Consider the following 15,682-nt stretch of genomic DNA (forward strand, 5'->3'; position numbering starts at 1 on the left):
AGTGTCAAGTGTAAATGATTTTTCAAAATCTCTCCCACAATTTTAACGTGATGTGGAGAAGTGGTGATTTCCATTTCTGTGAAAGGCTGGGTGAAGAGGTAAAAGCTGGTTTTTTCCATCTGCGTTCATGGACCCCTTGCATCCTGCCCATGGTTGAGAACTGCTGTTCTAATGGGAGAGTCATGCGTTTATCAAATAACACCACAGAGGCAGCTGTATAATCATGACTGTGGAAAGCATTCTGAAGGAGGATTATGGAGGATTTGGTGAATGTTGAGCATCAGGGTTCTAACCAAGGCTGAGTTTGACATTTAAGCTGAGACCTGAAGGAAGAAAGAAGAATTAGCTAGCCTGTGTCTGGGATCTGGGATCTGCATTCTCATTCTGAGCAATCTCTCCAGGTGATTCCTATGCCCTTCCCCCTGTAGAGCCTACGGTCCCTGCTCTAGAAGGAATAGTAGGAATAGTGTTCTGAGCAGAGGGAATAGCATGTGCAAAGGGTCTGAGGCAGGAGGAAGCTTAGAGGCACTGAGCAAAGACCAGTATGGCTGAAACTCAAGGAGGGCCAAGGAGAGGGGAGACTGAGACAGGCAGAAGGGTCTTTTGTTGTTGTTTGCTGGTTTGTTTATCACAGCTAATAACATTGCTTCCTTCCTCTCCTGCCTCCCCGCCAAGTCACACTATCAGCCCTAGAAGAGAGCCGTCTACAGGAGGAAGGTCAAAGCCAGCCTGCTCCCCCAGAGAGTTCAGCAGCAGAGGTTGGGGCAGCTGGGTGGAATCCAAACACATGGCCTTCTGGGTATTATCACTAGGGCTCTGCTTCCCAGCAAGGTGGGATAGGGCTTGCTCCATCACCTGCCAGACCTAAGGTCTCTAGGTCTAGTCCAGTGAGCCTCTGGGAAAAGCAGCAAAGGCCGGGCCCTTTCCTATGGGGAGTGGTCTGGGAAATGGCCTGAAGAAGCCCCGCCTGCCACAGGGCTGGAAGGGAAGGGTTAGCCACACATCATAGGGATAAGAAAAACAGTCTTAACCTCTAGAGTCACACAGATAAAGCAGTCAAGTCAGTTTCTCAAATGTTTAGAGAAACAAAGGGAGGCAGCGTGTGAGAGAAGATGCTGCAGGCCCAGGTCACTGAAGGAGGACCTGGAAGAATGTATGGGGGGATGGGCGCGGGCAAAGACCTTCACCCCCATCTAGGGACCCTAGCCAGGCAGAGTCACAGGAGGGAGCAGCTGCTTAAGGAATTCACCCCCACCCCCACCCCCACCCCCACCTAGAAAGGGTCAAATGACACCAGGAGTTGACTGATGACAGATGAGGAAACTGACGACCCAGAGCAGAGGTGCTTATCCACAGCCTGGGAGAAGGCAGCTCCAGGGCTGGGCTCTGAACCCAGCTCTGCCTGCCTCCAGAGTTGAGTGCAGTGGGTGCTCAGCGCCAGGGTCCAGCTTAGAGAAGAGCACCCTTGAATGAGGAGGCGGCCTGGGGCCGGGAACACCACAGACAATGTGCCCAGGAGGACTCGACCCCCCGCCCCAGCAGGTCTGCACTCAGCCCCAGGGTAAGTGCTGACAAGTGCAGAGAGGAGGATGGTGGGAGGGTCCGAAATGAGCCTGTCCTCCAGATGGAGAGACCGATCTCATCCAGATGAAGCTGGGATCCAGACAATGTGTCCTCCCAACAATATGCAGAGGCAAGAGGCCACAGCTGGACTTGGAGAGTCAGAGCAGGCAGAGCTTGCTCTAGGCCATGAGACAGGGCGGGATCTGAGCAGGTAGAGAAGAAACGAGGACTGTCCAGGCAGTGCATCCGGTAGGAGTAAAGGCCAAGACGCGGGGGAAATGCACATCGTGTTCTATTTCTGATGCCTCGATTAGAACCACCGCCCTCACCTGAATCCTGGTGGCCAGCAGGTGTCATGGGGGCCCTAAAGTCACCCTTTCTGGAAATATAAGGCTCCAGGCAACTTGAAACCAACCTTTGTGTTTCAGTGACAGATCCAGCAGTACAAGTGGAGACAGCCACTCCCAGGTGCCCCAGAAGAAGTCTAAAAGGTAGGCCAGCTGGGCAGCGGAAGATGCCAGGTAAGAGGGACTGTGGCAACTCTCCATCTTCCCAGGGATGTAGAAATAACCCAGTGCACACCAGACTCCCTGAAGCCATAGACACACCTGAAGGACAAAGGACTCCCGGGGCAAGGGGCTCACGGCCAATATGCTGAGCAACCAGACCGACAACGGCAGCAAGTTCTTCCTTCATGCTTGGCGCTGGGCAAAGCATTCTGTATTCATCATCTTGCTTATTCTTCAAAACCAATCCTATGAGCCAGGGCTGGTGTCCCATTCCGCAGAGGAACAGATTGAAACCCGGCCAGGTGAAATGTCTTGCCAGAGGCCACACGGCTAAGAAGTGGTGGTACTCTCAGTTCCATCACACCATCCTTAACACCTGCTGGGCTGAAGAGACCAGATGGCTCTCTGTGGGCTCGTTTAATAAGGCTTGACCCACCAGCCTGATGTTTTTGGGAAGATCTATCTTTCCTACCTCCAGGGGAGTGCTGAAGGAGGCTCCAGTGAGGGTGGAGAACCTGGGTGGGTGTTATTGCAGAGCACCTTGGGGCCCGGGGAGGCCAGCCTCGTGGGCCTGTCCCTTGGGCTCTATCCCCCAAGCCCTTCTCATCTGTGTCCACAGCCGCAGCAACCGTGACATCATCCACTGCAAGAGTGGGGTGTGTAACGCCCTGAGGGCCAAGTTTAACAATGTGGCCCAGGAGGCTGGCCTCTGTCTACAGGACAAGATGGAAATCCTCATGAAGTAAGGGCACACATATATCCATTCACTCAAAGGACATTCATCTGGCACTTACTCTGTACCCACCAGATGCTAGGAGTTGGGGTTATAACAGGGAACAAGAAGGACCTGTTCCCTGCCCTCAGGGAGCTTGTAGTCTCCTGGAAAATATGGGCGGAGACAAAATAACTGAATTGATAAATTTATAGGTACAAATTATGATCATGCTATACTGTAAGAGAACAGGGTTCTCGGAGAGAGAGAGAAACCATGGGGTCCTCCTAATGCAGGTTGGGTAATCCAGGAAGACCTCTCTAAGGAGATGGTGTTAAGGCTGAGCCCTGACACGTGGCGAGGAGCTGGTGGTATGGTGAGAAGGTGGAAAGACATTCCAGGCAGCAGGAAAAGTACAGACAAACTCCCGAGGTGGGAAGGGACATAGAACATTTGAAGAAGAGGGAGAAGTAGTAGGCATCGTGCACAGCCATAAATGTCATGACTGAGACTTGGAACTTGACTTTCCAAGCAGCAGGAGACAATTAGAAGCTTTTCTTTTCTATTCTAACAAGCTGGTCACTGCCTCCCTTCCCACCTGACCCCTTGACTATTTTCACCCCACTGAACTCATCCATTCAGCGAAGGTTTCATGATGACCCTTTGCCCTCTCACCCTCTCAGCGTGGAGGGACCAGCTGCTCTGGGCCACAGGTCCAAAGTTGACTTGCCCCTACCTTCTGGGAGCTCCCAGTCTAGTGAGAGAGACAGATAAATAAAGAGGCGATTACCACACAGGGTGATGAGGGCCAGCATGGGCATAAGGAGGGGGCTAAGGGAACACAGAAAGGTCCAAGGGAAATCAGAAAGGTCTTCCTGGAGGAAACAATATTTTCAGCTTAATAAAAATAGGTGATATTTCCAGGGCACTTACTATGTACCAGACATGGGTGTAAGAGCTTCGTTTTCATTACTTGGGCCTCACAACGGTCCTGTGGGGTAGGTGCTATTACTAGACCCATTTTACAGAAGAGAAAAGTGGGCTCAAAGATGTCTCTTGTCGACGGCCACACAGTGGTTAAGTATTAATAGTAAAGGTGGAATTCAAACCTAAACCATCACACAGGAACAGTAGGAGGGAAGAGAGTTCCAGGGAGAAGCAACAGCGAAGTCCCAGAGGCAAGAAGGGGCACAGTGGGCCATAAACTGCCAGTAGTCGGGTGTGCTGGGGCTTAGGTTGTTTACAAGGTAAGCGGAGAGACAGACAGAGGCCAGATCATAAAAGGCCTTCCTAACCCAGCTGTGGAGGCTGAACTTTATCTCAGAGTCTTTGTTCACGAGCCAAACCGTAAAATGCTGGGAGGAAAGGGATGGAAAGGATAGAGATAAAGCTGGAGGATGTCGTAGGGGCTGAACAATCCAGCGCCTTGGAGGGTAAGTCACTCAGAGGACTTTACTCTGAGTCAATGGAAAGCCATTGAAATTCATAATATATAGATGAGGACATGGTTATATTTGTAATACAGTCTCTGTGGAGAGATAGGACATATACACCAAGTGATAAAGGGAATGGGGAAGAGAGGAACCAACGTGAGTTAAACACCTACTGCGTGTCTGGCACCAAGCGCAGCACTGTACCCACATTGTCATTTCCTCCTCACCACTGGGATCTAGGAATCGTTATTATCCTTCATTTTACAGACGAGAGAGCCGTGTAAATACAATCAAAAGTAGGGAGAGAACGAGGGCTGATTAGAAAGTGACTGGATTTAGCGAGACTTGAGCATTTCAGGACCTCGGAGAGAGCTGTATGCCCTTGTGCCCAAAGCCAGCTTGTATATTAGAGTGGCTGAGAGGGTTAAGAAGGACGGCAAGAAGGAAGAGGTGTTTAACTCAGATCTCGAAGGGCAGCTAGGATGGTTAAAGGAGAAGAGTATCTGATTCTTCTTCCTCTTTCTCATGCAACCTGTGATGCAGGCGCCAAGAAGAAAGAGGTCTCCAGAAGTTCCGTTCTTTTGACCTTGTCTCAAATTTCCAAAAGGATGTAGCAAAAATGAGACACCACATCTCCATGGCAAAAGGAGATGCAGAAGAAATTGCACAGCACTGGTAAAGATCCTGAGAGCCAGATAAGACAGTCCCTGAAGTGGGTGAAGGGGGCAGTGGTGTGACAAAATGACCTTTGATCCCATTATCCTTCAAGACACAGAGAGGCATCACTCCAGAACTGTCCTTGGCCACCAGTACCACCCCCCCCCAAACCAGGCTATATCCAGAGTACAACCAGGCAAGAACCCCTCAGTCCCCGAATGGCACATAATCTACCCAGCTGTGTTCTCCTATTTACCTTGTCTGATCCAGCTTGCAAATCCTATCCAAGCTATCTCCTATAAGAGAGGCAGAAGAGGCAAACCAATCTGAAACTTCTACAGATTCTGAGGTCTATGGGGGGAGAACTATATTTCTCCAAATAATTTAACTCTTAAAGATACAAAGCCAGACAGGCATATCCCAGGACCCCTGTGCGCCAGCGCAGAGGGGATAATAAGTACAACAAAAAGCAGTGGGAATCGAGTGATTACTGGGTGGCAGACACTCTCCTAAATTATCTATTTTATTCCCCACAAAAATCCCGAAGGGTACATATTAACCCCCCGCTTTACAAACGAGGAGATGTTAGGCTTTAAACCTCTGTCTGACCTGTCTCTATGCTTAGCAGCAATAAAAAAGTGGAGTCTGATTTCCCAAAGCTCCGTCCTGTCAGGATGAGTAAATCAGGATCTACGAGTAAGATGGGGAAGCCTGAGAACGCACCCAGAATCCCTCCAAAAATGCTAATAATGCAGAGCGGGGGCTTACAAAGAGACAGGAATAAATATCTAAACGTATATCACAGATAGAAAGCAGTATGGGCAGCCGCAATGTATGATGGAGGATCAAGTTCTTCAACTTTTTCTGCAATCAGGGAAAAAAACCTTTTTTTCATGAGGTACCACTGCTGCCATCACCCACACCTGAACCCCCAGGTTAGAACCTACCTCGTTCCCACCATCTCAAGGATGGATTCCCAGACTACCTTCACACGCTGTCATCATATTAATAGAGATTCTTGAAATACACAAAGCTGTGACTCCTGCTTACTCGTTATCAGGGACACAGAAAATACACACACACACACACACACACACACGCAGCAGCAGCACCTTGTGTGTGAGAGCCTCTTGCATCCTAGAAGGTATCTCACAGATGTGTCTGTGTCCTCCTCTCAAAAGAGAAGCTTCACAGCCGCATAGCACAGGGAGATCAGCTCGGTGCTTTGTGACCACCTAGAGGGGTGGGATAGGGAGGGTGGGAGGGAGATGCAAGAGGGAAGAGATATGGGGACATATGTATATGTATGTCTGATTCACTTTGTTATGAAGCAGAAACTGACACACCATTGTAAAGCAATTATACTCCAATAAAGACATTAAAAAAATAAATTAAAAAACCTTCAAAAAAAAAAAAGAGAAGCTTCAGAATATCAGCGTTCTTCCTTTCTTGTAACTTTTCACGTTGTCTGCTTGGTAGAAAAATCATAAACGCATCACTTTAAAGCATGCCCTTAATTTTTTTAATGCGATGCAAATCGTGCTCCAGCTTTTACTATCCATAAAAGTAAAGACTTGCCTGACCTGTGGGCACTTTACATTGAGGGGGGAGGAAAGTCCCCCAGATAAAGACCGACGCTGCCTTGGAGACACCACATGAGTGATAGAGATAGTGGAGATGGGGTCCCTGTGGTGCCCAGACCCATCTCCCAGCAGTTTCCTAACTGACCCTCTCCTCTTGGAACTGAAGGTACTTTGACCTGCTGTCCAAACTCCCTGAGGATCTGAAGAATTTCCGCCCTGCCAAAAAGATCCTGGCGAAACTGCAGAAGTTTGGGGAAAATCTGGACCTGAGGATCCGGCCGCATGTTCTCTTGAAGGTGCTGCAGGACATGAGGGTCTGGGAGCTGTGCTCTCCGGACATCGCGGTGGCTGTCGAGGTACTGACCCCTTCCTTCCCCCTCACAGTGCCTCCGGCACACTCATTCATTCCTCTCTCAACATCCAGGCACTGTTTAAGTTTTTAAAGTTTTAAAAAGACATAAAGGCCTTCATGGAACTCATCATCTAATAGGAGAGCTCTTGTCACGTGACCTTGGTTGTTCAACTCCAGGGGACGTTATATTCTGTGTAAACGGTGCCCCCTGGAAACTTGGAGGTTTTGGAGAGACATAAATAAATGGACATGTGAATACAATAACTGGCGATCATAAAAAGGGGCACTCTAACTCTGGCAGCTTAAAATTGTGGCCCATGGACCTCACGTGGGTACTCATTAGGAATGCAGAATCTCAGGCTCCAAAGCGTATCCCATCAGCTCAGGATCTGCATTTAAATGAGATGCCGGGTGACGTGTATGGACAATAAAGTCTGAGGAGCCCTGACTTAAGGTAAACGTGGAGGAGGCTCATCGTAACTAGAGCCACGGGGGAAGATGACTTTAAAGCTGAGAACTGAACAACGTAAAGGCAGCGCCGTGAAGAGAAGGGGAGGAGCAGGCCAGGAAGAGGGAACAGCTGGTGCAAAGGCCCCAAAGCAGGACAAAGCTTGACCTGTTCAGCGGCAGTCAGTGGGTTTGGGAGGAAGAGAACAGGAAGATGCAGAGTTCCAAGGGGACTGAAGAGGAGTCTGTGCAGATCTCTGATGGTCAGGTTAAGGGTTTCGGTCTTATCTGGAGGGTGCTGAGGAACCACTGAAGGCTTGGCAGTAGTGGCTTACCTTCCCTACCTACCCTAGAAGTTCCTAGTTCCCTTAGGGCATCGAAAGGGGCCAGCAGATGGGGACGGGGACGGCCCACACTAAGGTATTAACAGGTGTCAGTGGAGTCACCTCCTTAGCTATATCTGATGGCACATGTCCATTTTAATAGGGCTTTCAGCGCCTCAAGGTGAAGAAGTGACTCAAGGGGTAGCATTCTCAGTCCTCTCGCTGTTTTCATGAGAGGTTGGCCCTTCCACAGGCTGACCTGGGTTGTGTATATGGGTACAAGGTCAGGAGTGGGGGAGGGAGGATGACCCTGTGGGTAAGTTCATCCGCCCAGACTCTCCTTCCCACATCCTGGGAAGCTCTTTCGGGAGAGGCTCTGGCAGGCTACTCCAAAACTAAGTCTAGGGCATCTGTCCAGTTACGGGGTCTGCATTCCCCCTGCCAATTGTGGAGGCCGTGGAAAAGGCAGTCGCTGAGTGGGTAAGAGGGGAGGGGGCCTGGATGCTCCCCTTGCGCTGAGCTGAGTTCATGGCCCTAGCTAATAAAGGTTAGCATGCTCTTCTCCCCGTGAGAACATCACAGAACTTCTGTTAACCTGGGTGTGGGAGTCTCTCAACCTGGAATCTACATGAAGCTCTATGTTTTGTGTCTTAACCCTTTCCTGGAAGCAAGTCCATAGTTGTCCTCAATTCTCGAAGGGGGCCTATGAACCCAAAAAAGTTTAGGGTCAGATGACTTTTTTAAAAGATATTCAGGAATAGAAAGGAAAGAAAGATGCAGACAACTGGGTTTTCCTGCTCTCTCCAAATTTCTTGGGGTCAGTGGTGACAATGAGGGACTTAACATTAGCCTGCTGAACCGGGAAGCTGGAAAGAGACCCTTTTCCTGAGAGGACCATCCCCAGCGTGATGCCCCAAGCATTCTGAATGCCTGAAGGGTTGGACGTATCCTGCGGCCACAGCCTCAATCACAGATCTTGCAGGATCTTGTTGGGGAGGGCGGGGGCATGGAGTCTAGCTTTCAGACCAGATCTGAGGCTGTCACTGTGTCTGCCCCTCAGTTTGTGCGAGAACACATCATCCACATGCCTCACGAGGAGTATATCAGCTGGCTGCAGGACCGAATCAACGTCCCCATCCGGCCCCACAGTGCCCAGACGTAGTGGGCCTGGGTTGACCAGCGATCCCAGTGGAGGAGGGCTGTCTGCACTGTGTTCCTGTTTCCTACCTACTCTCATGGATACTCGTTATGACCTAGTAGGGGCATCTGGAGACCAGATGACCCTGCCAGCGTTCTAGAGGGAGCTCCTCCCAGGTGGGAGCTCCCTCCTGCCTCGCACGCCAGCCTCAGTCTCCCAGCCTCCGTTCCTCGCTGGTCTAGACTGACTCTACCTGCTCCCTCTCCAGAATCCTTCACTCTATTTCTCCTCCTCAAATGCTAGATAATAAAATTGAGTTGAATGTTTGATGTTCAGCTGGGAAAAAGTTGGAGCTGTGGAATTTGGGCGTGGTGTTCAAATCCTGATAATAACATACAGTTATCATTTATGGAGTTTTTGTTATACAACAGGCCCAGCGCTGGGTGATATTATTGCCTAATAATATCATTTAAATCTCACAATTACTTGGTTAAGTAGGTACTGATGTTATCCCCGTTTCACACCACTGGAGCTAGAGTGTATTTCTCAGCTTTGCATATACTGTCCTGGATAGAGGTGGGTGGGTGGATGGATGGATGGATGGGGCATTTCCCAACAAGGCAAATAGTGTGCCAGAAAATCTCGTTCTTAAGAGTCCTTGTAATATCTTGTGCTGGTTTGGGTTGTACAAAGAGCTTAACTTCCTGTCGTCTCCAAATGTGTGTGGGCTCATTGCCATTTAACCTCTTTTCTCATCTTGATCTTCTGCTTCCCTACATCCTCACTAAGCTCTAGGACCTGTAGTCATTTTAACTCTGTTACTGATGGCCAAGCTGAATTAACAATGAAACAACTGGACTTGATTTGCGGTTATGCCCCGATTATCAGAACACTCATAAAGGCTGGAGCCCAGCATCTCTCCATGATCCAGAAGGGGTGGAAAGGAAGAGAGTTGAACTGGAACCATTCTTCTGTCTAAGAAACATCTGACTCATCCGTTCACCTATTCAGTTATTTACTCACTCATTCAATGAATATTTATCAAGAGCTCAACATGCATCAGCCAGGTTCTGGGTTCTGAGGGTAGAGCAGTGACCAAAGCAGACAAGCTCCTGATCTCGAGAGTTTACATGGAGACAGTTTACATGGAGTCAGCAAAGGCTGATGGGGAGGGCAGAGGGACTGCATGACACCCACACCGATACCCTTTGTTTAGTGTGACTCTGTGACAGCCATTAGGGTACAGAGGTGAGATGCAGTCTGTCAGGAGTCTGCAAAGTTAAGGGATCCTAAACTTCTCTGTATTCAGTAAGAATTGGGGTGAGGGGGAGCAGAGAAGAAAGGAGGAGGGCAAAGGCCTAGAGGCAAAAAGAAGCTTAATGTCATCTGAGGAGCCAGAATAACACGCGTCTGGTGGGACTGTAAGATCAGGTTGGTAGCGCAGAGCAGGGGTTGGGAAGAGAGGGAGTCTGGGGAGGGAGGTGGAAGCCAGATTTTTAGATGCCTTCTAGGCTATGGGGCGCCATGGAAGGATTTTCAGCAGGGGAATAATCAGATTTGCATTCAGGAAAAAAAAGACGCCTGTGTGAGGACGAGGCAGGGAGAAGGGCACTGAGATAAGGCTACGGCAGCGACCGTGGGTGGCAGTGGTTGGGGGGAGGTATTAGAAGGGTATTTAAACGGTGGAATCAGCAGAAGTTGGTGTGGCGTGGTACAAGTGGACAGAAGACAGGAATGTCAGGAATCATGTCCGGTTTTTCAGCTCAGAGCACGGGCTGGAGGATGATGCCTTTAATGTACCAGGAGGAGAGGAAGAAAAGAAGGTTCAGAACAAGAAGGTAAGGAGTTCTGTTTTGAGCATATTGAGTGGGAGATGCTTGTGGGACAGTCGAGTCGGGGGACTTAAAACTCAGGAGACAGGGCAGCACTAGGGATAGAAACATGACACCAACATCCTATGGGCCATGATTGTTAAAGCAGGAAGTGGGAGGAGAGGCTAGAAGAGGAGAGGAGAGGGAGGGTCTTGAGGACCCTTGAGGGTCACAAAAAGCTTCGAGCAGCCCACTCCCAGCCTAGCATTGACTGAGGGACTGCTTCGCTCCAGACACTGTGCAGAATGCTTGCCATGTGTTATTTCATCTTCGTGATCTTGCAAGGCAGGGCTCACCTGCTTTACCGATGATGAAATGGAGCTTCCAAAAGGTGTCCTGTACTCATGTCCAGCTGACTCTGAATTCCCTCCCTTCTGCTGCTGCCCTCTAACGCCCCAGCCCCGACTGTGTGAGACAAGAACGTCATGAAAGTTATCTGGCTTTTGGAATCATGTCCCAGGAATAGCTCTAATGATGGGGCCTCCTGGCGTCTCATTAACTTACATTTACTCTGCATTCTACGGTTTGCATCTTACTTGATGATCACAGCATCCCTCTGTTGTGGGCATTGTTATAATCCCCATTTTACAAGTAAGGATGCCAACACTTACAGTCATTTGCCAACAGTCACATGGGCAGCAAGTGGCAGAGCCAAGTGGAGAACGTGTCTGTCTTGGGCAGGGGAGATGCTGGAATTACAAGACTTACTCCACCCTCCTGCTTGCCGCTTTCTGGGAAAGCCTATTGCTCAAGAGCTGTAGCGCCATCTAGTGGTATATATTAGTAGTATGCTTCCATCATGCTCTCCAGCAAAATAAAACCTGCCAAAAAGGAAGAAAGCAAGCATTAAGAGCTTAGGCAAGGAGTATTTATTCAAACAAAGGAAGCTCTTTTACTACTAAAATAGATTAGGGACCAGAAGGAGGCAATACATCACCTCCCAGCTCCCAAGCTCAAAAAATATTTCTCAGGGAGAAATATTTTGCTGTGAGCCTTTTCATCAGAATCATAATTGAGCACCTACTATATGCCAAGCCCATGCCAGGTGGTCCTCTGTTCCACTGCCCTGACTGAGCCACCTGCGTGGTTATCATGAGAGTTTTTAAAACCCCATGCGCCCTGAAGAAGCTTTTTCTGTAAAGGAGCAGATAGTACATATCTGTTGCATATTCTTCTTATGTACGTGGCCCTTTAAAAATGTAAAAACCTTCTGAGGTTGGAGGTCACACTAAAGTAGACTACAGGACAGATTTGGACCATGGGCCAGAGTGGAACAGAGGGATGGACATGTAAAGTAATCCAATAATAGTCACCCCCTGAACTTGTGTTGGAACTGGTGAGAAAGGGGCTTTCTGCTGGCATTATTGACAATAAGGACAAAATAAGCCTACAGCTTGTGGAAGCCACCACACGGACACTGCCAATAAAGAGAGGAGAACACAGCTGAGGAATGCAGTGAGAGAGATACCAAATCTTGGTTACACCATGGGAGCACCTGGATCTAGCCAGACCTTTGAACTTTCGAGTCATGGGGATAAAGCCTGCTTCCGCCAGATTCAGCTTGGTCTCCTTCACTGGCAACAAAAGGATTCCTAATTAAAAGGAGAAAAGGGATCCGTGTATGAGTGTGACCAAATTCTAGACAGCCCTGGAGAAGGGCTCTTCCTTTCACAGGGCTGGTGGGACAGTAGTGGGAGAGACGTCAGATACATCGTGCAGGTAAAGCTAAGAGAAAATCCTGAGTTAAACCCCACGGCACCAATCAAGACACAAAGGGCAGACTAGGAACACAGGTGTTTTATCACTCAGCTTTGCAGCAGGTGTGAAAGTGCCAGTTCAGCTTTAAAAGAGCATAAATACACGTAAGGTAGAGGTTGTGATCAGAGCCAACCCTCCCGTATGTGACAGGAGATGCTGGATAAGTGAAGTCCCCAGCTCCGTGGTCTCCAAAGTGTGGGGTGAGGGGCTGGAAGGGGTGGCCGTGCACTAGATGATCCATTAGGGAGAAGAAAATATCGGAACTTAGAGTTATCTTAACTAAAGTCTATTTTAAGCATTACTAGTAATTTAGATGTGGCTTGACCCTGGAACCTTCACTCAGTCTGTACTGAGAATGGCTCTACGGGTCTGGTATCAGTCAAGCCGGGAAACCCAAGAGGAGAGGAGAGTTCCACAGTATGAAAGGGTTCATCAAGGCATCATCGTCTTCTCATCCCCAGTCTTCCAGTAAACTACAATACCGCTTCTTTTTTTCTATTTTTAATTGTCTTTTGAGATACAGTTGACATATAACATTGTATTCGTTTTAGGTATACAACGTAATGATTTGAATACCACAGTAAGTCTAGATGTCACCCATCATCACCTCACACAGGTACTTTTATTTTGTTCTCGTGATGGGCACTTTTAAGCTCTACGCCCTTAGCTACCTTGTCCAACATGGTAGCCATTACTTGCTTGTGGGTACTGAGCACACGATATGAGGCTGGTGCAAATTGAGCTGTGCTGTAACTGAAAATATACTCAGGACTTCGAACATTTCGTATGAAAAAAGAAATGTAGAATATCTCATTAATATTTTTTAATGTTGATTACCTGTCAGAAGGATAATATCTGGGATATATTAGGTTAAATAAAATATTGTATTAAGATTAACTTCATCTTTCGTTTTACTTTTTCTTTTTTTATTGAAGTAAAGTTGATTTACAATGTGCCAGTCTCTGCCGTACAGCAACGTGACTCAGTTATATATATTGAATACATTTAAAAAATATATTTATTTATTTAGGCTGCGCCAGTCTTAGTTGCAACACACAAGATCTTCGTTGCGGCATGCAGGATCTTTTAAATTGCTGCATGTGAGATCTTTAGTTGCGGCATGCAAACTCTTAGTTGCGGCATGCATGTGGGATCTAGTTCTCTGACCAGGAATCGAACCTGGGTCCCCTGCATTGGGAGCGTGGAGTCTTACCCACTGGACCACCAGGGAAGTCCTACAATCTTTTTTTAAATATTCTTTTCCATTATGGTTTATCTCAGGAGATTTGATATAGTTCCCTGTGCTATACTGTAGGACGTTGTTTATCCATTTTTTGTTTTACTTTTTTAATGTAACCCATAGGAAACTCAGAATTACACATGTGGCAGGCATTATGATCCTATTGGAGTAGAGGGCTTGAGACTGAAGGTGAGAAGACCAAGGAGGAGCCTTTGGAAACACCCAGGAGAAATCAGGAGAGGATGAGACATCCCCGGGCAGTGGGATGGGGACAGAGAATAAGGGGGAGAAACTCAGGCTTCTGCTGTAGGATATCGTGTAGTGTTGTAGTTGTATTGTTGTAGGATTAAAAGTATGGACTCTGGGACCAGATAGCCTGGTTCCAAACCTGACTCTGACACTTGTCAGCTGTGTGACCTCGGGCAAGTCACTTACCCTGTCTGTTGTGCTTCAGTGTCCTCAATGAGACAGTGTGGGTAGTAGCAGTACTTGCTTCATAAACTTGCTGTGAGGATTTAATGAGTTCGTTCACTGATTCTCACCCTTGACTGCACATTTGAATTACCTGGAGAGTTTTTAAAACTCTTGCTGCCCAGAGATTCTGATTTCACTGATGCAAGGTATGGCCTGAGCATCAGGGCTTTTAAAAATTACCCAGGTGATTCTAACATGCAGCAGAGTTTGCGAACCATTGAGTTAGTATACACAGCTTAAAACGGCGGCACAGTGTGACCCTGATTTAAGTGTTTGCTGCTATTATATTTTAGCATCTTGAATAATTCCTAATATGTTTATATTATGGTAACAATCGAGAGCCTACTATGTGCCAGTCATGTCGTTGCAGGAGCAGGGCATCTTCCAAGTCCATTCACAGAGCTCACAGTGAGTGTTTTGATCCGTCCTCCCTGGCAAGTACAGGTGTGCCAATCGGAGACCAAGGCGGGATCTGGCGGCTCACTCAGCAGGTCCAACTTTTCAAAGCCTCGGTTGGGGAAATAGTACAGCCCGTTTCCCAAAACACTTAACTCCAACAACAAGGTTTTAGTATTTGGCAACATACAAGCAGGATGCAATTAAGCCTTGGAGCTGTGCACTGGGTGTCTACCAGCTGGAACCAAATGGAAATGGAGTGAGGTGAGGCTGTGTTTGGAGTATGGAATAAAGTCGTCTGTCTCAGGCCCCCACGGTGGGAGATGCTTCAGTGAGAACTGGCTGAAAATGGTGAGGGACCTTCAGAACTCAGGTTGTCATCAGAGAAGGAGGCGTGGCTGAGACGAATAAGGACAGAAGACAGAGAGGTACTAAAGTCATGAAGAATGAGCCTTCTGTCTTGGGCAGAGCGGAAAGAAGAGTCCAAACTCTCTTCTTATTCAACAGACTTATAGTGAGCACCCACAATGCCTCTAGGCACCATGGGTGCTGATTTAAATAATAATCATTGTTAACAATTATTGGGCACTTACATGCCAGGTGCTCTCTTAAACACTTTGTATGCAATATCTTTTTTTTTTTTTTTTTTGCCTTACGCGGGCCTCTCACTGCTGTGGCCTCTCCCGTTGCGGAGCACAGGCTCCGGACGCGCAGGCTCAGCGGCCATGGCTCACGGGCCTAGCCGCTCCGTGGCATGTGGGATCTTCCCGGACCGGGGCACGATCCCGTGTCCCCCGCATCGGCAGGCGGGCTCTCAACCACTGCGCCACCAGGGAAACCGCAATATCTTTTTAAAATATAACAATTCTATGAAGAAAGCATTATCGTCATCACTTTCAATGAGAAAGCTGAGGCCCCAAGAATTGCAGCACGTTGGCTGCAAGCGACAGAACTCAGACTCACTTAGACTAGAGAGAAATTTGTTGCCTCAAGGAATACAGTGAAGGATTGAAACAGCAAGCTCTGGTATGGACGAAGATGCATCTGGATCTTTTGATGCATCTGGTACCAGGGGCCCTTCCCGTGCCTCCCCTTTACTTCTGTCTGTGCATCAGCCATATGCTATCCTGCAGCATGCCATCCTCTTAACGCAGATGGCGGTATGGTTTCTGGCCTTCCCAAGGCTGTCCTCCTCTGTTCTGGTTTTTCAAATTCCAGGGAAAAGC

At 48.2% G+C, this 15,682-nt stretch overlaps 1 protein-coding gene across 8 annotated transcripts in view; it reads left to right on the plus strand.

Moving 5' to 3' along the window:
• Nucleotides 1–13,200, plus strand: part of CCDC60 (coiled-coil domain containing 60) — a 271,219-nt gene extending 258,019 nt beyond the window's left edge. For 7 of the 8 annotated variants that reach the window (XM_067700776.1, XM_067700777.1, XM_067700778.1 and 4 more), the window contains 5 exons: nt 1,992–2,054; nt 2,692–2,814; nt 4,761–4,892; nt 6,624–6,813; nt 8,640–13,200. In XM_067700776.1, coding sequence (XP_067556877.1) covers nt 1,992–2,054; nt 2,692–2,814; nt 4,761–4,892; nt 6,624–6,813; nt 8,640–8,741 — 610 coding nt within the window. In that variant the 3' untranslated portion in view covers nt 8,742–13,200. The remainder of the gene's footprint in view (nt 1–1,991; nt 2,055–2,691; nt 2,815–4,760; nt 4,893–6,623; nt 6,814–8,639) is intronic. The other variant, XM_067700780.1, reaches the window with a different exon arrangement.
• Nucleotides 13,201–15,682: the final 2,482 nt, after the last annotated feature.

Source organism: Pseudorca crassidens, chromosome 12 (assembly GCF_039906515.1).
Source record: "Pseudorca crassidens isolate mPseCra1 chromosome 12, mPseCra1.hap1, whole genome shotgun sequence".
Taxonomy (NCBI): Eukaryota; Metazoa; Chordata; class Mammalia; order Artiodactyla; family Delphinidae; genus Pseudorca; species Pseudorca crassidens.